Source organism: Rana temporaria, chromosome 10, assembly GCF_905171775.1.
Source record: "Rana temporaria chromosome 10, aRanTem1.1, whole genome shotgun sequence".
In the NCBI taxonomy this organism is placed as follows: domain Eukaryota; kingdom Metazoa; phylum Chordata; class Amphibia; order Anura; family Ranidae; genus Rana; species Rana temporaria.
The window spans coordinates 68,989,915-69,007,996 of NC_053498.1; the positions used below are offsets into that span (position 1 = coordinate 68,989,915).

The 18,082-nt window shown below is 42.5% G+C and overlaps 1 protein-coding gene across 4 annotated transcripts in view; it reads left to right on the forward strand.

The window, feature by feature from the left end:
• Positions 1-18,082, forward strand: part of HOATZ (HOATZ cilia and flagella associated protein) — a 97,485-nt gene that overhangs the window by 65,302 nt on the left and 14,101 nt on the right. For 2 of the 4 annotated variants that reach the window (XM_040325392.1, XM_040325395.1), the window contains exon 4: positions 6,407-6,476. In XM_040325392.1, the coding sequence (XP_040181326.1) occupies positions 6,407-6,476 (70 nt within the window). The remainder of the gene's footprint in view (positions 1-6,406; positions 6,477-18,082) is intronic. The other 2 variants (XM_040325394.1, XM_040325393.1) reach the window with 1 other exon arrangement.

Sequence of the window (18,082 nt, forward strand, 5' to 3'; positions counted from 1 at the left end):
ATTTTATAATAGTTATGGGATATTAAACACAACAGCGCTTCCACACCTGCGGACCGTATGTCTGTTTTTTCATCCATCTGTTTTCGGTTTAACTTCAGCTGTTCAGAATGAGGCAACTAAGGCCTCTATAAGTAGTCCAGGGGATTACCACTGATTTGCTGCATGCTGAGACTTTCTGAGTGAAAGAGCAGTACTGAAAGTCTTCTGAGGAGGTGAGGAGAGGATTGATTTTTCTGTGTGATAAAAATCAAAAGACTATTGTTTTTCTGCTGTATGACCAGCATTGTCTACCCAGCAGTAGTTTCAACCGTCTTCGACTGTCTGTCTGTTAAAAATTCAGTGTGTAGTGAACCCATCCAAGGGGTCACACACCCCGCTACCGAGCTAACCCCTTACTATATATATATATATATATATATATATATATATATATATATATATATATATATATATATATATATATATATATATAATCATTTTGTATTCACCTCTCTATCAGATGCTTGGATATGGGGTAAACCGTAATACTAGGAAATGTTACAATTTGAATTCCTCCTGTACTATATCTGTACTGTCTGCCCTCATGTTATAAAGCGCTGTGCAAACTGCTGGCGTTATATAAATCATGTAAATAGTAATAATAATGAGGAAGAATTTATGCATTTGTATTTATAGCTATTTATTATTCTCAACCATTTAATTTAAGTTTAAGATGTTTCATAGACTTACTTTAGGAACTGAAATAAAAAATAAACTTCAAAACGTCTATATACCTTTTTTCTGTGTATGTGTATTCAAAGCTTTGACAGAGTTAATTTGATCGGCCCCAGGTTTAATTCAAAGACCAGCTTCTGATTGCTTTGGAAGAATTCATTATTCCACATTAATAATTGCATGCTAAAAGGATTGCTAAATATAAAATTCATGGGATGCATTCATAATGTAATTGAGATTATTATGGGAATTGCGGCTGTCTATACTGGTTAGGTTTACAGAGAAGTTAGTAGACATTAGGATACTTAATTATCTTAACTGTTTTAACCCATAACATTTATGGCCTCTCCATTATAGTGGTTTTAAACCCTTACATACACTCAGTGAAGTGACTGGTCTCAGGTGATAAACAGAGATGAAACAAATCCTCCTACATAAGCTGTACCTTTCTATCTGCAGCCGTCTCTTCTCTATATCTGTTCAAATTGCTGAATTGTAAAGCTTGCCTGAGAATTCAGAAAAAAAGGGGCGGAGAGCTGAAATTACACTGCAGAGCTCAATGAGGAATGCTCTTGGGGCCCTTTCACACGGGCTGTTCGATCAGGTCTACCTGTCAGTTTTTCAGGGGCACACGATTGGATCCTCCATTCACCCCTATGAAGCAATGACATGTCCGCTGACATCTGCCGTTATCCAATCCTTTCTGAAAAATCCAGACGGATGGTGGTCCTATTTTCCATCCATCTGGCGGATCGGATTGGATGAAAATGGGCAGGCGGTCGGTTTTCACCTAATCTCCCCATAGAGGTGATCGGAACTGGGTCTGTCCCTGCTCTGTAAGCGGAGACTGACCTGTCATCCGCCTGCTCAGCAGGGATCAGCAGAGCGATCCCCCGATAAACAAGCAGAGTCTGTCAAATGGAGGCGCCCGAGTGAAAGGGGCCTAACAGTTGATTGTGAAGGGGGGTGTGTTCTTTCCCTCCAAAGTACACAGGAACAGAGCTGAGGCTGTCAATCTCGTAGAGGTCCCTCCCCTGTCACCTTTTTTTGGTTGGTGTCAGTAAAACTTGTCAGAAGTGACTCGTGCTAATAGCAGAGAAACAAAGCAGCAGACAAAAATGACACTTAGTGCTCTTAATTGAGTCCAGGTTAGTTATAGCTGTACTTACCAACTGCTTTAGGCCCCTTTCACACTGGGCATGGGAGGTGCGGTGGCTGTATAGCGGCACGATTTTTAGCGCCGCAGTACCGTTATATTTACCGCAATATTCGGCCGTTAGTGGTTTTAACCCCTGCTAGCGGCCAAAAAAAGGTTAATACCGCCCGCAAACCGAGGCTACAGCCGCGGTTTGCAGGCAGTATAGCCGCTCTGTCCCATTCATTTCAATCTGAAGGAGCGGTATACACACCGCTCCTTTACCGCTCCAAAGATGCTGCTTGCAGGAGATTTTTTTTTCATCCCGCCAGCGCATCGCCTCAGTGTGAAAGCCCCCTGGCTTTCACATTGAGAATACTGAGGCAGGATTATTCCAGGCGTTATTTATGCGCTATTTTTAGCGCTAAAATAGGCCTCAGTGTGAAAGGGGCCTAGGGCTCCATGCGCACTGGAGCTGATAAACTGCAGTTTATTGGAGTTTGGGCATTTTTTTTTTTAAAAGCCCATAAACTCCACTCTCTGTTAGCCTATGTGTCCATGCACACGTTTTTCAGGTTTAATGAGTAGTGGAGTTTTTGGGCTTTTATCTGGACGCCCCGAAAATTGCTTTCAATGTGCAGTTTTTTAACCTCAGAAAAAATAAATAAGCTCCAAACGCTAAAAAACGCTAAGACAGGCTAAAAACCGTGGCCTGCCAGTGTTTTTTTGCATTTTTGATTCATTAAAAAAAAAATGAAAAAAAAAAACCGCTAATGCTGAAAAACGCTAATAAACGCTATTGCAAAAACTTAAAAAAACGTTGAAAGACTCCCTGCAAAGCTATTGGCTTTTTATAACATTATTTTAGCGTCCAGTGTGCATGGAGCCTTATGCCACATACACACGATCATTTTTCGGCATGAAAAATAACGACGTTTTTCGGCATGTAGAAAAAACAATTTTTTTCCAACTTCATCATTAAAACGACGTTGCCCACACACGGTCATTTAAAAAAAATGCTCTAGCAAAGCGCGGTGACGTACAACGCGTACGACGGCACTATAAAGGGGAAGTTCCATGCGGATGATGCCACCCTTGGGGCTGCTTTATTTGAACTCCTCTTAGTAAAAGACGATTCGCGCTTTTCTGTCTGTTAATTTCAGCAAGCACCCTTATACTATGTGACTTGAAGCATGCCCCCGAGCCCATTCAACTAATAGAAGTTTACCATTAATATATGTTGGTGGCATCACCCAAAGTGACACGCTCACCATCTCCCCTCACTCCAGGTATTTCACGTAAAGGCAAATTGGTACTGTGGCCAGGGCCGCCATCAGGGGGGTACAGGCAGTACACCTGTAAGGGGCTCGGATGTCTTCAGGGGCCTGGAGGCCCACAGGGCTCCAGATGGCAACCCCCCATTTTTTTTATTATTTTTTTTAAAAAAAATATATTTTTTTAAATATCATTTTATTTTATTTTTTATTAAAGGGCCAATTTTTTTTTTTTTTTAGAGGTCCGGAGGTCCCCAGGGGCCCGGATGACAACCCCCTTTTTTTCATATTTTTTTTTTATAAAAAAAAAACATTATATATATATATATATATATATATATATATATATATATAAAAAAAAAAAGAAGGGGGGTAGCCATCTGGGGACCTCTGGTCCCGATATATATATATATATATATATATATATATATATATATATATATATATATATAACGGAACCAGAGGTCCCCAGGGCCCCGGATGGCTACCCCCCTTCTTTTTTTTTTTTTTTCTTTTTTATATATATATATATATATATATATATATATATATATATATATATATATATATATATATATATATATATATATATATATATATATATATATATATATATATATATATATATATATATATATATATATATATATATATATATATATATATATATATATATATATATATATATATATATATATATATAGAAAAAAAATATATAATTAAAATATAAAAATAAAATATATTTATTTATTAAAGGGCTCAGAGGTTTCTTTTTTTTATTTTTATTAAAGGGCCCAGAGGTCCCGGATGGCAACCCCCCTTTTCTTGTAATTTCTTTTCATAAAAAAATATATATAAAAAAAAAATCTCTTTATTAAAGGGCCCAGAGGTCCCCAGGGCCCCGGATGGCTACCCCCCTTTTTTTTTTTAAATATATATATTTTTTATTTTTTTTGTAAAGGGCCCACCCCGCTTCTCTCTCAATTCACATCAGCCGCCCCCCCCCCCCCAGCTTCTCAATTTCAGACGGGAGCACCCCCCCCCCCCGGTTCTCTGCTTCAGGGAGCCCATGCCTGAAGCTGTGTGAGGGGCCCCATAATTTCCGATGGCGGCCCTGACTGTGGCCACTAACAAAATTGTAAATTTAAACGTTTTTTAACTTTTCTTTAAGCAAAATATCTTATAGATCTGGGATATGCAATTAGCGGACCTCCAGCTGTTGCAAAACTACAAGTTCCATCATGCCTCTGCCTCTGGGTGTCATGCTTGTGGCTGTCAGAGTCTTGCTATGCCTCATGGGACTTGTAGTTCAGCAACAGCTGGAGGTCCGCTAATTGCATATCCCTGTTTATAGATGATGATTAACTTGTCTGTTTCTTTAATGTAAAAGTAGTAATTGCTTATCTTTTGTATATCGCCTGGGGCTTTTTATTCAGACTTGCCTTTTTAGTAATCTAGCTGGGTCACAGTGATGTTCAGATGAGTACATTCTGTCTCTTTATGTGCAATATTCTATTTCTTTTCAGCCATTTGTAACCCAGTGACCAAAACTTCACAAACTGGCAAATTTGCTGTCATTTCAGTAAAAATTCTTATTTGGTTTAATGTAGGAAAAGCATATTCTTTGCCCGGGACCTGAGCCAGCCTTACAAATCTTTATAGTAGACACTTGAAGAGGCTGAGCTGTGCAACACGGGGCATTCTGCAAGTCAGCAAATAACTGCTTCCAATTAATTGCAGGAGTAGTGCTTTGCTTCCATTAGGAAACATTAAACATTTTTTTACAAATCGGATCCGCTGAGAAGCATGATTCTACTGCTGGTAACGTTAACCATTTTAATGTTCCATACTGTGTGTGTGTTTTTCATGAATTGTAAAATTATGTCTGCATATATTTATGTATACATTCATTTTTTTTATGTTGGAAAACTTTGTTTTAGATGGATATGTACTTTTAAAACAATAATTTGAGATATATGTATGTGTGTGTGTGTGTATATATAATATATTATAGCAGAGCATCCCAGAAAGAGCATGGGAAAGTCCTGTTCGGAGTTTATACATCTCCCAGGCTCCTCTCTTACACATTCAGGGATCTCTGATCCAGGATCCAGTTCGGCTCTTGACCCTCTTCCCCAGGCCAATTTGGGCTTACCTGAGCAGACAGCCTTTGCTCTGCCTGGGAAACACAGATAGGCCCAGATTCACAAAGCACTTATGCCGACGTATAGCACGTTACGCCGACATAAGTGCCAATGTGCGCCGGCGTATGTGTGCGGCAGACCCACGAACCAACCTGCGCCTAATAACAGGCTTCACCCTGCCGACGTAGCTTGCGCACGCCGGCGTAGGGTGGGCGCACATGTAGGCTGGGTGCACGGTGCTGCTCCCATTGATTAGCCATGCAGACATGCAAATGAGGGAAATACGCTGATTCACATGCGTGCGCCTGGCGCATGCTTCGCGAGATGCGCGTAAGTTGTACGTCCGCTGTAAAGTTATTCCCCATAAATGAGGTGCAACCTGACAAGAGACATGCACAGGTCAGCTGGAGAGCAGCTGCAGCAGCACCTTTACGGACGAGCAGAGCAACCACACTTGCAGGACAACACATCCATATGCCAACATGCGAGGGGCAGCCATGGTCATAGCACTACTGCGTCAACAAACTGCTAAATACCTTTTCTCATCAGCATTATATAGCAGTCTTATATCAGACTTCTATCAGTCTCTGGTTAAAGCTTGTGGGAGGAGTTTTCATTCTCCCCTGATTGTCCTATGAAGCTGCAGGACCCCGACCCTCAGTGCTAATCACGTGAATCAAACTGAGCATGTGCAGAGTGCCCCCAAGGCTCTGTACTGTCAAGAGATGGATTGGGGACACTGAAAGGAGGAGAGGATCAAATAGCCTTTTACACAATGAAGAGGATTAACCCCTTAGGTTCCACAGTGAGCATAACAAGCTTGATTTTTGACTTGTCAGTAAAATCCATTTCTTGGAATACAGTCCAGTACACAGGCTCCTCCCTTTTTGTTTGCTGCAAAACGGAGTCTTGCTGGCAGTGGGAGGAGTTATATAGAGGATGTCCCTCCTGTTTCCTTTTTTTTTCCTCAGTGTCGTCTCAGGGTAGTTTAATATAACCAATGGTTATGCCTATGATTCAGTGTCCAGTACTATACTGTTTTCTGTAGCCAATTTATTTACCATTTGTAATAGGTTGCTGTAGCCTCTTGGGGATCAGTCTGAACACATATATTAACATTTGCTTTTATCTGCTTTTATGTTCCCAAAGGCAAAAAGAAGGGAAGAAATCATGGCATTGCTGAAAAGACAAAGGGAAGACCGCATTCAGGTAAGGAAAGAGTTACAGAAATGCAGAGATAATTTCTAGTAGTTGTCTAACGCACAACTCCAACCAAATGTTTTCATGTAGTTTTGAATAGAGCAGAGAAGGGCATCTTTTATGTATTTACTGCTGTCAGTATGCCAGTTTAGGAGATTTTCTCTCACTTTATATTACAACAGGAAGTGATACAAAAAATCTCCAACAGGAAGTCAATTGCCCTGAATCTGCAGGCCAGATTGATAGTGCAATTTACAAGTGCGGGACTGGACATCCTCCCCAACTGTGTGTTTTTTGGTTTAATCACTAGCATACCCATGCAGCTCTGCACATTAGTTCTGCAAAATGGTCATGCCTTATTTATTTTTTGTATCGCAGTGTAAGTTTAAAGTCCTGGAACAATAAATCCCTAAATTATGTATAAAGAAAACTTTTTATCTCTGTTGTTTAAGAGTGTGTGAACCCTAGCAATAAACTTTGCTTATTTGGTCCCTTTTGGCTTGAATGGATTTTGCAGTTTCTTTTTGATAAGTGCAACTATATACTGTACGTGACTGTTGATCCTGACAGAAACTTTTTCAGCTGACACCTTCCTGTGCTCTCTATTAGACATGCATTCTTATTGTTGTAACCATTGAAGGGTGACTATAGAGAGAAATAAAGCTTAAAAAAAGCAAACGAATGCAGGCACCACATGTAAGGAATAGTAACTACATGCAGACCGCCCACTCTACATATACTGCAGCAGGGCAGCCGCTCTGTGCCAGATCATGTACCTAGTACATGATCTGAAACTTCTAGGTCTGGGGCGCGCCGCCGGCGACCCGCTCCTTTTGTGATCATAGGGACACTGATCTTCCCTTGGTAAAAGCACCTCCCCCACAGTACACAAGAAGTGGAAAATGAGGGGTTCTGTTGAAACTAAACCATGGTCAGGTAGACCAACTAAAATTTCAGCCACAACTGCCAGGAAGATTGTTCGGGATGCAAAGAATACCCATAAATAACTTCAGGTAAAATACAGGACTCTCTGAAAACATGTGGTGTGGCTGTTTTAAGATGCACAATAAGGAGGCACTTGAAGAAAGATGGGCTGCATGGTCGAGTCGCCAGAAGAAAGCCATTACTACGCAAATGCCACAAAGTATCCCGCTTATAAGACGCCAAACAGCACAGAGACAAGTGTCATACCTTCTGGCACAAAGTCATTTGGAGAGATGAGACCAAAATTTTGCTTTTTGGCCACAACCATTAATCAGTCAACAAGGCATATGATGAAAGGTACATCATTCCTACTGTGAAACACAGAGGTGGATCGCTGATGTTTTGGGGATGTGTGAGCTACAAAGGCACAAGGAATTTGGTCAAAATTGTTGGCAAGATGATTGCAGTATGTTATCAAAAAATACTGGAGGAACATTTGCATTCATCAGCCAGGAAGCTGAACATGGGACATACTTGGACATACCAACATGACAACGATCCAAAACACAAGGCCAAATCGACCTGTCATTGGCTACATCAGAATAAAGTGAAGATTTTGGAATGGCCATCTCAGTCTCCTGACCTCAATATCATTGAGCGACTCTGGGGAGATCTCAAAACGTGCAGTTCATGCAAGACAGCCCAGGAATTTACAGGAACTGGAGGATTTTTGCCAATAGGAATGGGCAGCTTTACCATCTGAGAAGATAAAGAGCCTCATCCACAAATACCACAAAAGACTTCAAGCTGTCATTGATGTTATAGGGAGCAATACACTGTATTAAGAACTGGGGTATGTAAACTTTTGATCAGGGTCATTTGGGTAGTTTCTGTTGTGATTATGATTTAAAAAGAGTAAACACAGTTGATTGATAATAAATGGCTTCAGCCAAACACTAACCATGAGTGAAAGAAAAGTTGTGTTATCATTCATAGTCTCTGAAAAATGTCCAAGAAATCATAAATTCTGCCAGGGTATGTAAACTTATGAGTACAGCTGTATAATTGTGCAGTCTGAAAACGTTTATTCATTTTCACTGAACAAAATAATGTATTAAAAAACTACAGCTTTTCCTCCCCAAAACAACAGATGCATTGTGCATTAGGGGTGCCAATGCATGCGACTGGGAAAATCGATTTTTCCGGGAGACTTGCCCCGCCCCTCCCGGGAGAGTGCCTTGAGCCGTTAACCCCTTGGTCCAGAACGTATGCGGCCTCAGGTTTAAGGGGGTTATACCGGGATGATGCCCGCAGCTGCGGGCATCATCCCGGTACCGTTTTTTAGAGCGAGCGGTTGGCTTTCCAGGGATAACAACCGATGTGGCTAAAAGACGCGGGAGGGCACATCTGGGAGGGATGTTTAAATTCCTTGTGACAGCAATATAGGTGATCAAACATTTTATTTTTTAAAAACGCAATGTAAAGAAAAAAAAAAAAGCCAAGTTGCGCCCGCATATGTAAACTGTGTTCAAATCACACATGTGAGGTATCACCGCGATCGTCAGAGCGCGATAAGTAATTCTAGCACTAGACCTCCTCTGTAACTCTAACCTGGTAACCGTAAAAAAAAAAAATTAAAGCGTTGCCTATGAAGATTGATCCATTCAATCCTACCCAGCAACAGAACAGCTAGTTTTTAGAACAGGTTGCATACCTCCCAACCGTCCCTGATTCGCCGGGGCCGTCCCAAGAATGGTTGTAAATCCTGGCAATCAAAGCTATCTCCCACAGAGGAGCCCACATAGTGCACCCAACGACCCTGCACTCAGTACATAGTGCACCCCCATCCTACACTCAGTAGGTAGCACACCATTCACCCTACAATTAGTACGTAGTGCACAATTTAACCCTACACTCAGTACGTAGCGCACCCTTCAACCCTACACTCAGTACATGGCGCACGCCTGAATTATGCACTTAGTACGTAGCGCACCCCTCAACCCTGCACTCTGCAGCACACTCCTCAATCCTGCTATCTGTATGTAGCACACCCCTCAACTGTGTATTCTTGAACCCTGCACTCTGCATATTTTATAGATATTTTATAGATACAAGGAAGCTTTGTTTTGTTTAACCACGCCCCATAAGCCCCACCCAATGGTAAAACTTTGGCCACACCCACATTTTGCAGCAGTGCGCCGCAGGTCAGCTCCTGCCTTACGTGTCCCTCAATCTGAAGCTCAAAAGTTGGGAGGTATGAGGTTTTATATGAAGGTGTTTCCTTCTTGAATAAAGCTATAATCTGTTAGGCTGGACTTGGAAAGTTTGGACTCTTTTGTAGGGGTGACTGTGCAGGACTAAATGCTAATTAGGATGTATTCAATCCCACCCACCATCAGAGCTGTGAAGGAAGTTGCATCATTTGCAGTAGTCTGAAAGACTACAAATGAGAGTGTTATAGACTGTAGCTGCTGCAGGAAGTGGCTGTGAAAAGGACAGTCTATCAGCAGGATATACAGAGTGTCACATGACACAAAGTTACAACTAAACCCAGAATATTGGGGGATCTGCAGACAACAGAGCAACATGCTACAGGGGTATGATCTATGAATGATCATTCCATTCATTTCCTGTAAAGAAAAAGTTGGAGTTCAGCTTTAAATAAGCTTTTCAAATGTTTGAAATTCTACTTTAAATTTGTTGATGAACTTTAACGCGCATTTGTATCTAATGACAATTTGATAAGTGTCCACTTTTTTTTTTTTTTTTGAAAATATATAAGTAAATACACCATGAATATAAATGTCTGGTTAAAACATGTCCAGTTAATGTAATTTGATTGCTTACTGAGCTCTCATTAATTATAATGCAGTGCCTGGAGGATGTTTAGCACGCTAATGGCTGGAGGCTCTTCATATATTGGTACTGCAGGATAGCAATGTGAAATGTTGTACATCAAACTGCCACTGCTGTTTCAGCTCCTGCCAGTGATTTATGAACCCATTGCACTGCCATTCTCAGTCTGCCATCCTAATCCTTATTGATCCCTTTTTAAATTGGGTATTAATAATACATTGTAGGTTATCCCATTGCAGAACTGCTGCAGCTGTAATTACTGCATGAGCTTTTGCTTGCTGGATCAGTTTGCTGCAGATCGATGTAAGCTGTTTGTAAACACAGCACAGACGTTAATACTCTTTTTCACAATAAGGGCAAATTCATTTTTTTATGTTTAAAGTGACTCTGCAAAAAAAAAATTAAAATAAATGAAAAGGCCCCCTTTTTAAAAGTAAAATAATACTTACTAATACCATCACCAGTAAATAAAATCTTTGCTTTCCTTTGGAGGTAGGGTGTTGACAGCCTGCATCTCTCCACTGCACACTGCGGTTCCACCCACTAGCTACTCTGTCATTAGTTTCCCTTTAGACCTGATTCACACATTCGCTTGGACTGCTCTATGCACGAGAAACATGCCAAAGTAGCTGCACCCTTTTTTTTTGCAGTAAGCGCACAGCTGTCCATGTTTGGAGCACCATTATGTATTAAAGTAAACCTGGCAGACATTTTCTTAGCTCTTACATGTTGGGAAAATGCATAAGCAATAAATATAAAATAAGACAAGTAAAAAAACACATTTGTGACAAACCCAAACAGGACAGGAGCTTTTGGAGGGGACCATTAGTTTATTTAGGTCTTGTGCTGCCCTAGGCCTGACTAAACTCGTTCACGCCTAATTTAAATATGACCCACCCCTTCCTGTCAAGGTCACACCCCTTGCTGTTTAACCACTTCCATACCAGGCACCTTCCCGCCCAAGCCAATTTTCAGCTTTTAGCACTGTTGAATGGCAATTGTGCGGTCGTGCGACGTGGCTCCCAAACAAAATTGGCGTCCTTTTTTTCCCACAAATGGAGCTTTCTTTTGGTGGTATTTGATCACCTCTGCGATTTTTTTTTTTTTTTTTTGCGCAACAACTAAAAAAAGACTGAAAATTTTGAAAAAAAATTAAGTTTTTATTTTTTTCTGGTATTTTTTTTGTAAATAAGTAAGTTTTTTCTTTCAATTACGGGCACTGATATGGCGGCACTGATGGGCACCGATGAGATGGCACTGATGGACATCGATGAGGTAGTACTGACGGGCACAGATGAGGTGGCACTGATTGGCGGCGCTGGTATGCGGCACTGATGGGCACACATAGGTGGTACTGATGGGCACACATAGGCGGCACTGATGGGCACACATAGGCGGCACTGATGGGCACACATAGGCGGCACTGATGGGCACACATAGGTGACACTGATGGGCACTCATGGGCGGCACTGGGCACTCATAGGTGGCACAGATGGGCACTTATGGGTGGCACTGATGGATACTTATGGGTGGCACAGATGGGCACTGATAGGTGGGCACTGGGCATGGATGGGCGCTGTGGGGTGGCACTGATGGACACTGGGGTGGCACTGATGGACACTGGATGGCACTGATGGACACTGTGGGGCAGCACTGATCTACCAATGTTGCCAGTCAGTGCCCATTTGTGGGCACTGATTGGCATCTTTTTTTTTTTTTTTTTAAAGCTTTTTTTTTTTTCAAGACTTTTTTTTTTTTTTGCCCACCCTGGTGCTCCAGGGTGGGCACCCTGGTGGTCCAGTGTGGCGATCTGAGGGGGGGCTGCACTGATAAACAATCAGCGCAAACCCCCCTCCTGTCAGGAGAGCCGCCGATCGGCTCTCCTCTACTCGCGTCTGTCAGACGCGAGTGAGGAAGAGCCATCAACGGCTCTTCCTGTTTACATCGTGATCAGCCGTGGTTGGACACGGCTGATCACGTGGTAAAGAGTCTCCGCCGGAGGCTCTTTACCGAGATCGGAGATGCAGGGTGTCAGACTGACACCCCGCATCACCGATCGCTGCGCGCCCCCACGGGCGCGCGCGGCATGAAATCCTGCAGGACGTCCATGGACGTCCAGTCAGGTTTTCAAAACCACTTCCCGGACGTAAATCGGCTATAGGCCGGGCGGGAAGTGGTTAAGGCCCGCCCTGAAAATTTTGAGTGGGGACACTAGTTCTGAGGGCCTGGGGTGGCATGGAGTCCCTTAATTTGCAAAGATGTCTTCTCACTTCCTGTTTGGCTATGGGGCAGGAAGTGAAAGAAAATCTCTGCAATGGGACAGGGATGGTACAAAATAAACTGACCGGGGCTATAACCCTCCCTTACTCCATCCATAATTTTATGGAGAGGACTAAGAAGATATAACCATTCCAATGGTGCAGCAGAAAACATATACCACAGTGAGGAAGGTTTGTGGTCCAGGATGATAGGACAGTCAAAATTAGAAGCACACTAACAGTGTAGAGCAAGCCGGCGGGGACTCTTTCCGTGCTGCCCCCCCGCAAAGTGCTGCCCTAGGCCTGGGCCTTGTTGGCCTAGACCAGGATACAGCGTTGGAGGGGACTAGGGGCAAGCCTTCTACCCACTGATTATGGCCCATGGAGGAGACTTGGGATTTTGTCTGCTTCTCTCGGTCAGAGCATGGAAAAGAGCTCAGTTCAGCCTCTGATCCTTTGGAGAGAGAAGATAATTCTCTAATGTTGGACAATATGATGATTGCTAAGAGCGAGGCTTGGATTAATTCTGTGAATAAAGACAATAAGCTTCCCTTCTGGAGTGGATGAAAAGATGTAATATTGTACAGGTTAAGGGTCAGAATAAATATGGTGGCCCTCCTGCAGACTATGAAGATAAATGAATTCCACTTTTTCAGACTGCTGGAACATTGTATGAGTTTTGTCTTATGATGACTTGTCTAGTGGACAGATTACACAAGTGAAAGCTGGTTAATGAGATTTGAATAGCCCTGGGTCTTTTTTCTGGAGAACTGGTGCCGAACTGCCTGGGTGGGCACTAAACTGAGTTACTTATGTATGTCTAGGTGACTAATTGAGCTTATTTTTAACTGCAGTTATACTGCGGCAGGTTGGCTCGGCTGCACGAATCACCATAGGTGTACATCGTGCTCGTACACAGCTCTCTGTGGGCGCATGCTCCAATTGACCAGCGGGGGTGCCAATCAGCGGGTTCGCCGCAGATACAGAACGAGGATCTGCCAAAGTAAGCAAGGTCTCTGTTCTGTCAAGAGATGACACAGATACTGTTTTTCTGCTATGCAGTAAGATGGATCTTTGTGTTGTCCCTGGTAGCCCATCCCCATACAGTTAGTAAACACACTGAGGGAACACATTTAACCCCTTGATCTCCCCTGATGTTAACCCCTTCCCTGCCAGTGCCATTAGTACAATGGCAGTGCATATATTTATCACTGATCACTGTAATAATGTCACTGGTTCCCAAAAAAAGTGTCAAATTTCAATTAAGTGTCCGATCTGTCCGCTGCAATGTCGCAGTCCTGCGATTTTTAGTCCTGCGATCACCGTCATTACTAGTAAAAAAAATTATAAAAAATGCCATAAATCTATCCCCTTTTTTGTAGACACTATAACTTGTGCACAAACCAATCAATATACGCTTATTGGGGTTTTCTTTACCAAAAATATGTAGCAGAATACAAATTGTCCTAAATTGATGAAGAAATTTTTTTTTTTTTTTATAGGCCAGGAGCTCAGGCCAGGAGCTCAGGCGCAGCATAAGTGTAGGGCCTACATGATGGGGTTTGTCCAGAGAGGCTATGGGCACTTAGGGGTTAATGCAAGTTTTTTTTTTTTTTAATAGGAGGGTAATCAGGCTTATTTAATTGGAGGAGGCTAGGGTGGGGTCTTGGGGGTTCTTTGGTGGGAGGGGACCTCCCAGTTTCAGTTGGCCCAGGGGACAGCACAGAAAAGGTTTCCGCACTCCCTACCTCCCTGTGGTTAGTTGTTTTGGTCATGGGCGGTTACTTTTCGTTTAGTTCTTTAATGTTCTTTGGTGTGGGGTGATGGAAGGCAGTCATAGCAGCAGGCAGAGGTCGTAGGGTTTTGAAGGCGGGGATGGTTAAGTTCTTTGGTGAACGATGGGTTAGGCCCATCTCTGGTATGGGTGTTACTGTCCTAATAAGGATGGAAGTGATAAGGGTTGGGGCAGATAGCTATATAGGCTGGAGAAGTACCAAACAATTGTCCCCGAGTCGGCATATTTTACGGCTGGGGGCCGTAAAAGACAAGGGGGTACCAGATACAGCTAGTTCGTCAGTCAAGGGTGCCTTCAAAGTCCCCTTTCACAACTGCGGACCGTATGTCCGCTTTTTCATCCATCCGTTTGTGAATGAAAAAGGGACATACATTGGTCCCTATGAGATTGCGGGTGTACATCCGCTGACACCCGATCTCGTCCGCCTCCGCAATGATCTGATTCTGCAGACAGAAGAAAACCCTATTTTTCCTTCTGTCTGCGGATCGGATGAACACGGACAGACAGTCCGTGTTCATCCAATCCCCCCATAGGGGAGAGCGGAGAAAAGACAGGGCGGTCCCTGCACAGTGTGCGGGGACCGCCCTGTCATCCGCCGGCTCAGCGGGGATCAACGGAGCGATCCCCGCTAAGCATTCAGAGCATACGGAGGCGGATCATTACTGATCCGCCTCATGTGAAACAGGCCGAAGACATAAATACGTAGTTACATTCAGGCTGAGAGGTTAGCGTATGTTTTTCTGTTTATTAAAGTATAATATGTAAAAAGTTATTTTATGGTTGATGTTTGTAATAAAAGGGCTGCTATTGCCATTTAAACCCAAAAGATACGTTTGAGTTATTGGCATAAGCATAGTGGGATTAGGTACATGGCATACAGCTGATACTTGAGCTATACCCCAGGCATGGGTATGTTTTTATAGCAGAAAACACCGCAGAGGTGATCAAATACCACCAAAATAAAGCTCCATTTGTAAGGATTTTTTTTTTATTTGGGTACAGCATCACACGGCCTGGTCATTAAGGGGGTAAATTCTTCCAGGGCTAAAGTGGTTACATTAAGATCAATGTTCATTGTTAGCTGTTAAATACAGTTGTATTCAAAATTATTCAACCCCCACTGAAATTGATTGTTTTGCCCAGTTTGACACTGATTTTGATCATCCTGTCATCCTGCTTACAATTAAATCAAAGAGACACGTGTAGGTCAGACAAATATAACATAACATTTATAATGAAATAACCACAAATGTCTTTTCTGTGCTCACATCATTATCAGTTTTATTCAACCCCCAATTGACATTCAATCTTAGTACTTAGTACAACATCCTTTTACAGTTATAACAGCTTTTGAACTTGAAGCATAGCTTGACACAAGTGTCTTGCAGCGATCTACGGGTATCTTCGCCCATTCGTCATGGGCAAAAGCCTCCAGTTCAGTCACATTCTTAGGCTTGTGCACTGCAACTGCTTTCTTTAAGTCCCACCAGATGTTCTCAATCGGATTTAAGTCTGGTGACTGCGATGGCCACTCCAAAATGTTCCAGCCTTTAATCTGCAACCATGCTCTAGTGGACTTGGAGGTATGCTTGGGATCATTGTCCTGTTGAAAGGTCCAACGTCTCCCAAGCCTCAGGTTTGTGACGGACTGCATCACATTGTTATCCACTATCTCCTGGTACTGAAGAGAATTCATGGTACCTTGCACACGCTGAAGCTTCCCTGTACCTGCAGAAGCTAAACCGCCCCAAAGCATGATTGACCCCCGCCATGCTTCACAGTAGGCAAGGTGTTCTTTTCATCATAGGCCTTGTTCTTCCTCCTCCAAACATAGCGTTGATCCATGGGCCCAAACACTTCTAATTTTGTTTCATCAGTCCACAGAACACAATCCCAAAACTTCTGTGGTTTGTCCACATGACTTTTGGCATACTGCAGTCGACTCTTCTTATTCTTTGGAGACAGCAAGGGAGTGCGCCTGGGAGTTCTGGCATGGAGGCCTTCATTACACAGTGTGCGCCGTATTGTCTGAGCAGAAACTTCAGTACCCACATCTGACAAATCTTTTGTCAGTTCCTCAGTAGTCACAAGGGGACTTTTCTCCACTCTACGCTTCAGGTAGCGCTCAGCAGTCGAAGTCAGCATCTTCTTTCTGCCACGACCAGGTAGCGTTTCAACAGTGCCCTTTGCCTTTCATTTGCGAATGATGCTTCCTATGGTGTCTCTTGGTATGTTTAACATCTTTGCAATCTTCTTATAGCCATTGCCCTTCCTGTGAAGAGTAATCACCTCTTCTCTTGTCTTCCCGGTCCATTCTCTTGACTTCACCATGTTTGTAACCACACCAGTAAATGTCTAGAAGGAGCTGAGTATCACATTCATTTTAAAGCTGCCTGATTGGTGCTTATAAGGCTTGATTGCTGCTCCCTGACATCCACAGGTGTTTTCAATACCTGATTGAAAACACTTCAATGAACCTATGTTCTTCAGAGTGGTAGTCTTTAAGGGGTTGAATAATTGTGTAAATGAAGAATTCACAAAATAAACATTTTCTACTGTATTACAAAACCAATTGATGTCATTTTAGTTGCATATGGTTCTTTAAGAAGTCCTTGTAGGATTTCATTCTGAATACAATTACAAATGTACACTAAATTCCCTAAACCCCTTTACAGCATTGGGGGGTTGAATAATTTTGAACACAACTGTAGATTGTTGTTTTAAGTTTGCATGGTCATGGTAATATCCCCTAGAGGGGAATGTCCCCCTGGGGGTATAAAGTAGGTGTCTGAGTTTTAATAAAGAGCCATTCCTTTGTTTTTTTACCTCAACATAATGGCTGTGTAGGATGCTTGGGGTAAAGGACTGGTATTAGCTCTCTGTCTGCTGGAAGGGTCTGGAGGGCAGGAGGCACAGTTTGGAAAAATCACCCAGACGGGGTGCCAGGTGGTCCATCATAGGGTTGATGTACCAAAGGCAGATAGCCTGTGCAGTTGCACTCATTTTCCTCAGAGCTTCGTGAATGTGGCGAAGCCTCACTTTGTGAAGAACACCCAAAGGAAAAGTGTAGCGCTTAAACCAAGTAGATTGTAAGAATATACTTGGATGGTAAATAATGTATATCAAAAAGAACTCAGTGACAGTTCATACTTGCAACATAGTAACATTGAGTGTATTATCACAATAATAAACCATGATGAGTGAATAAACAATATGATATCGTGATCATAAAATATTAATTAAAGTCCATGTAAGATATATTCCACCACGTGAAATGGGATATAATCCAAGGAATGTAGTAACGTCCTTGAAGTGATCGGACCACCACCAACAGTGTAGTAATCTGCTTACCGGAATTGGTGGACTTAAGGGGACATATGTCGCCAGAAGTCAGAAAAGGCTTTTATGTATATATCCAGGGTCATGGAAGAAGGCAGCTGGATATGATGCTCATCAGATGCTTCTAATGGAACACGGCTTCAAGGGCAACTTTGTGTTGAAAAAGGAAGGTTCCTGAGCCAAACCACTCAAAGTGGTGTCAGAGATGTTTTTAGGAGGTAAAAGAGAAGGGTGGCCACATAGCTTAAAATTGTAAAATAAAACATTTATTTTTAACATCAGATGAAGTATTCTCATGCGAAACGCGTCGGGTCGCTTCCACTGCCGCCTCATTTGTGTATACACACATGAATTCTCAGCCTACATGTGAGTGTAATTGCTGTTTTTAAAAATAAATGTTTTATTATATGCTATGTGGCCACCCGTCTCTTTTACCTCCTAAA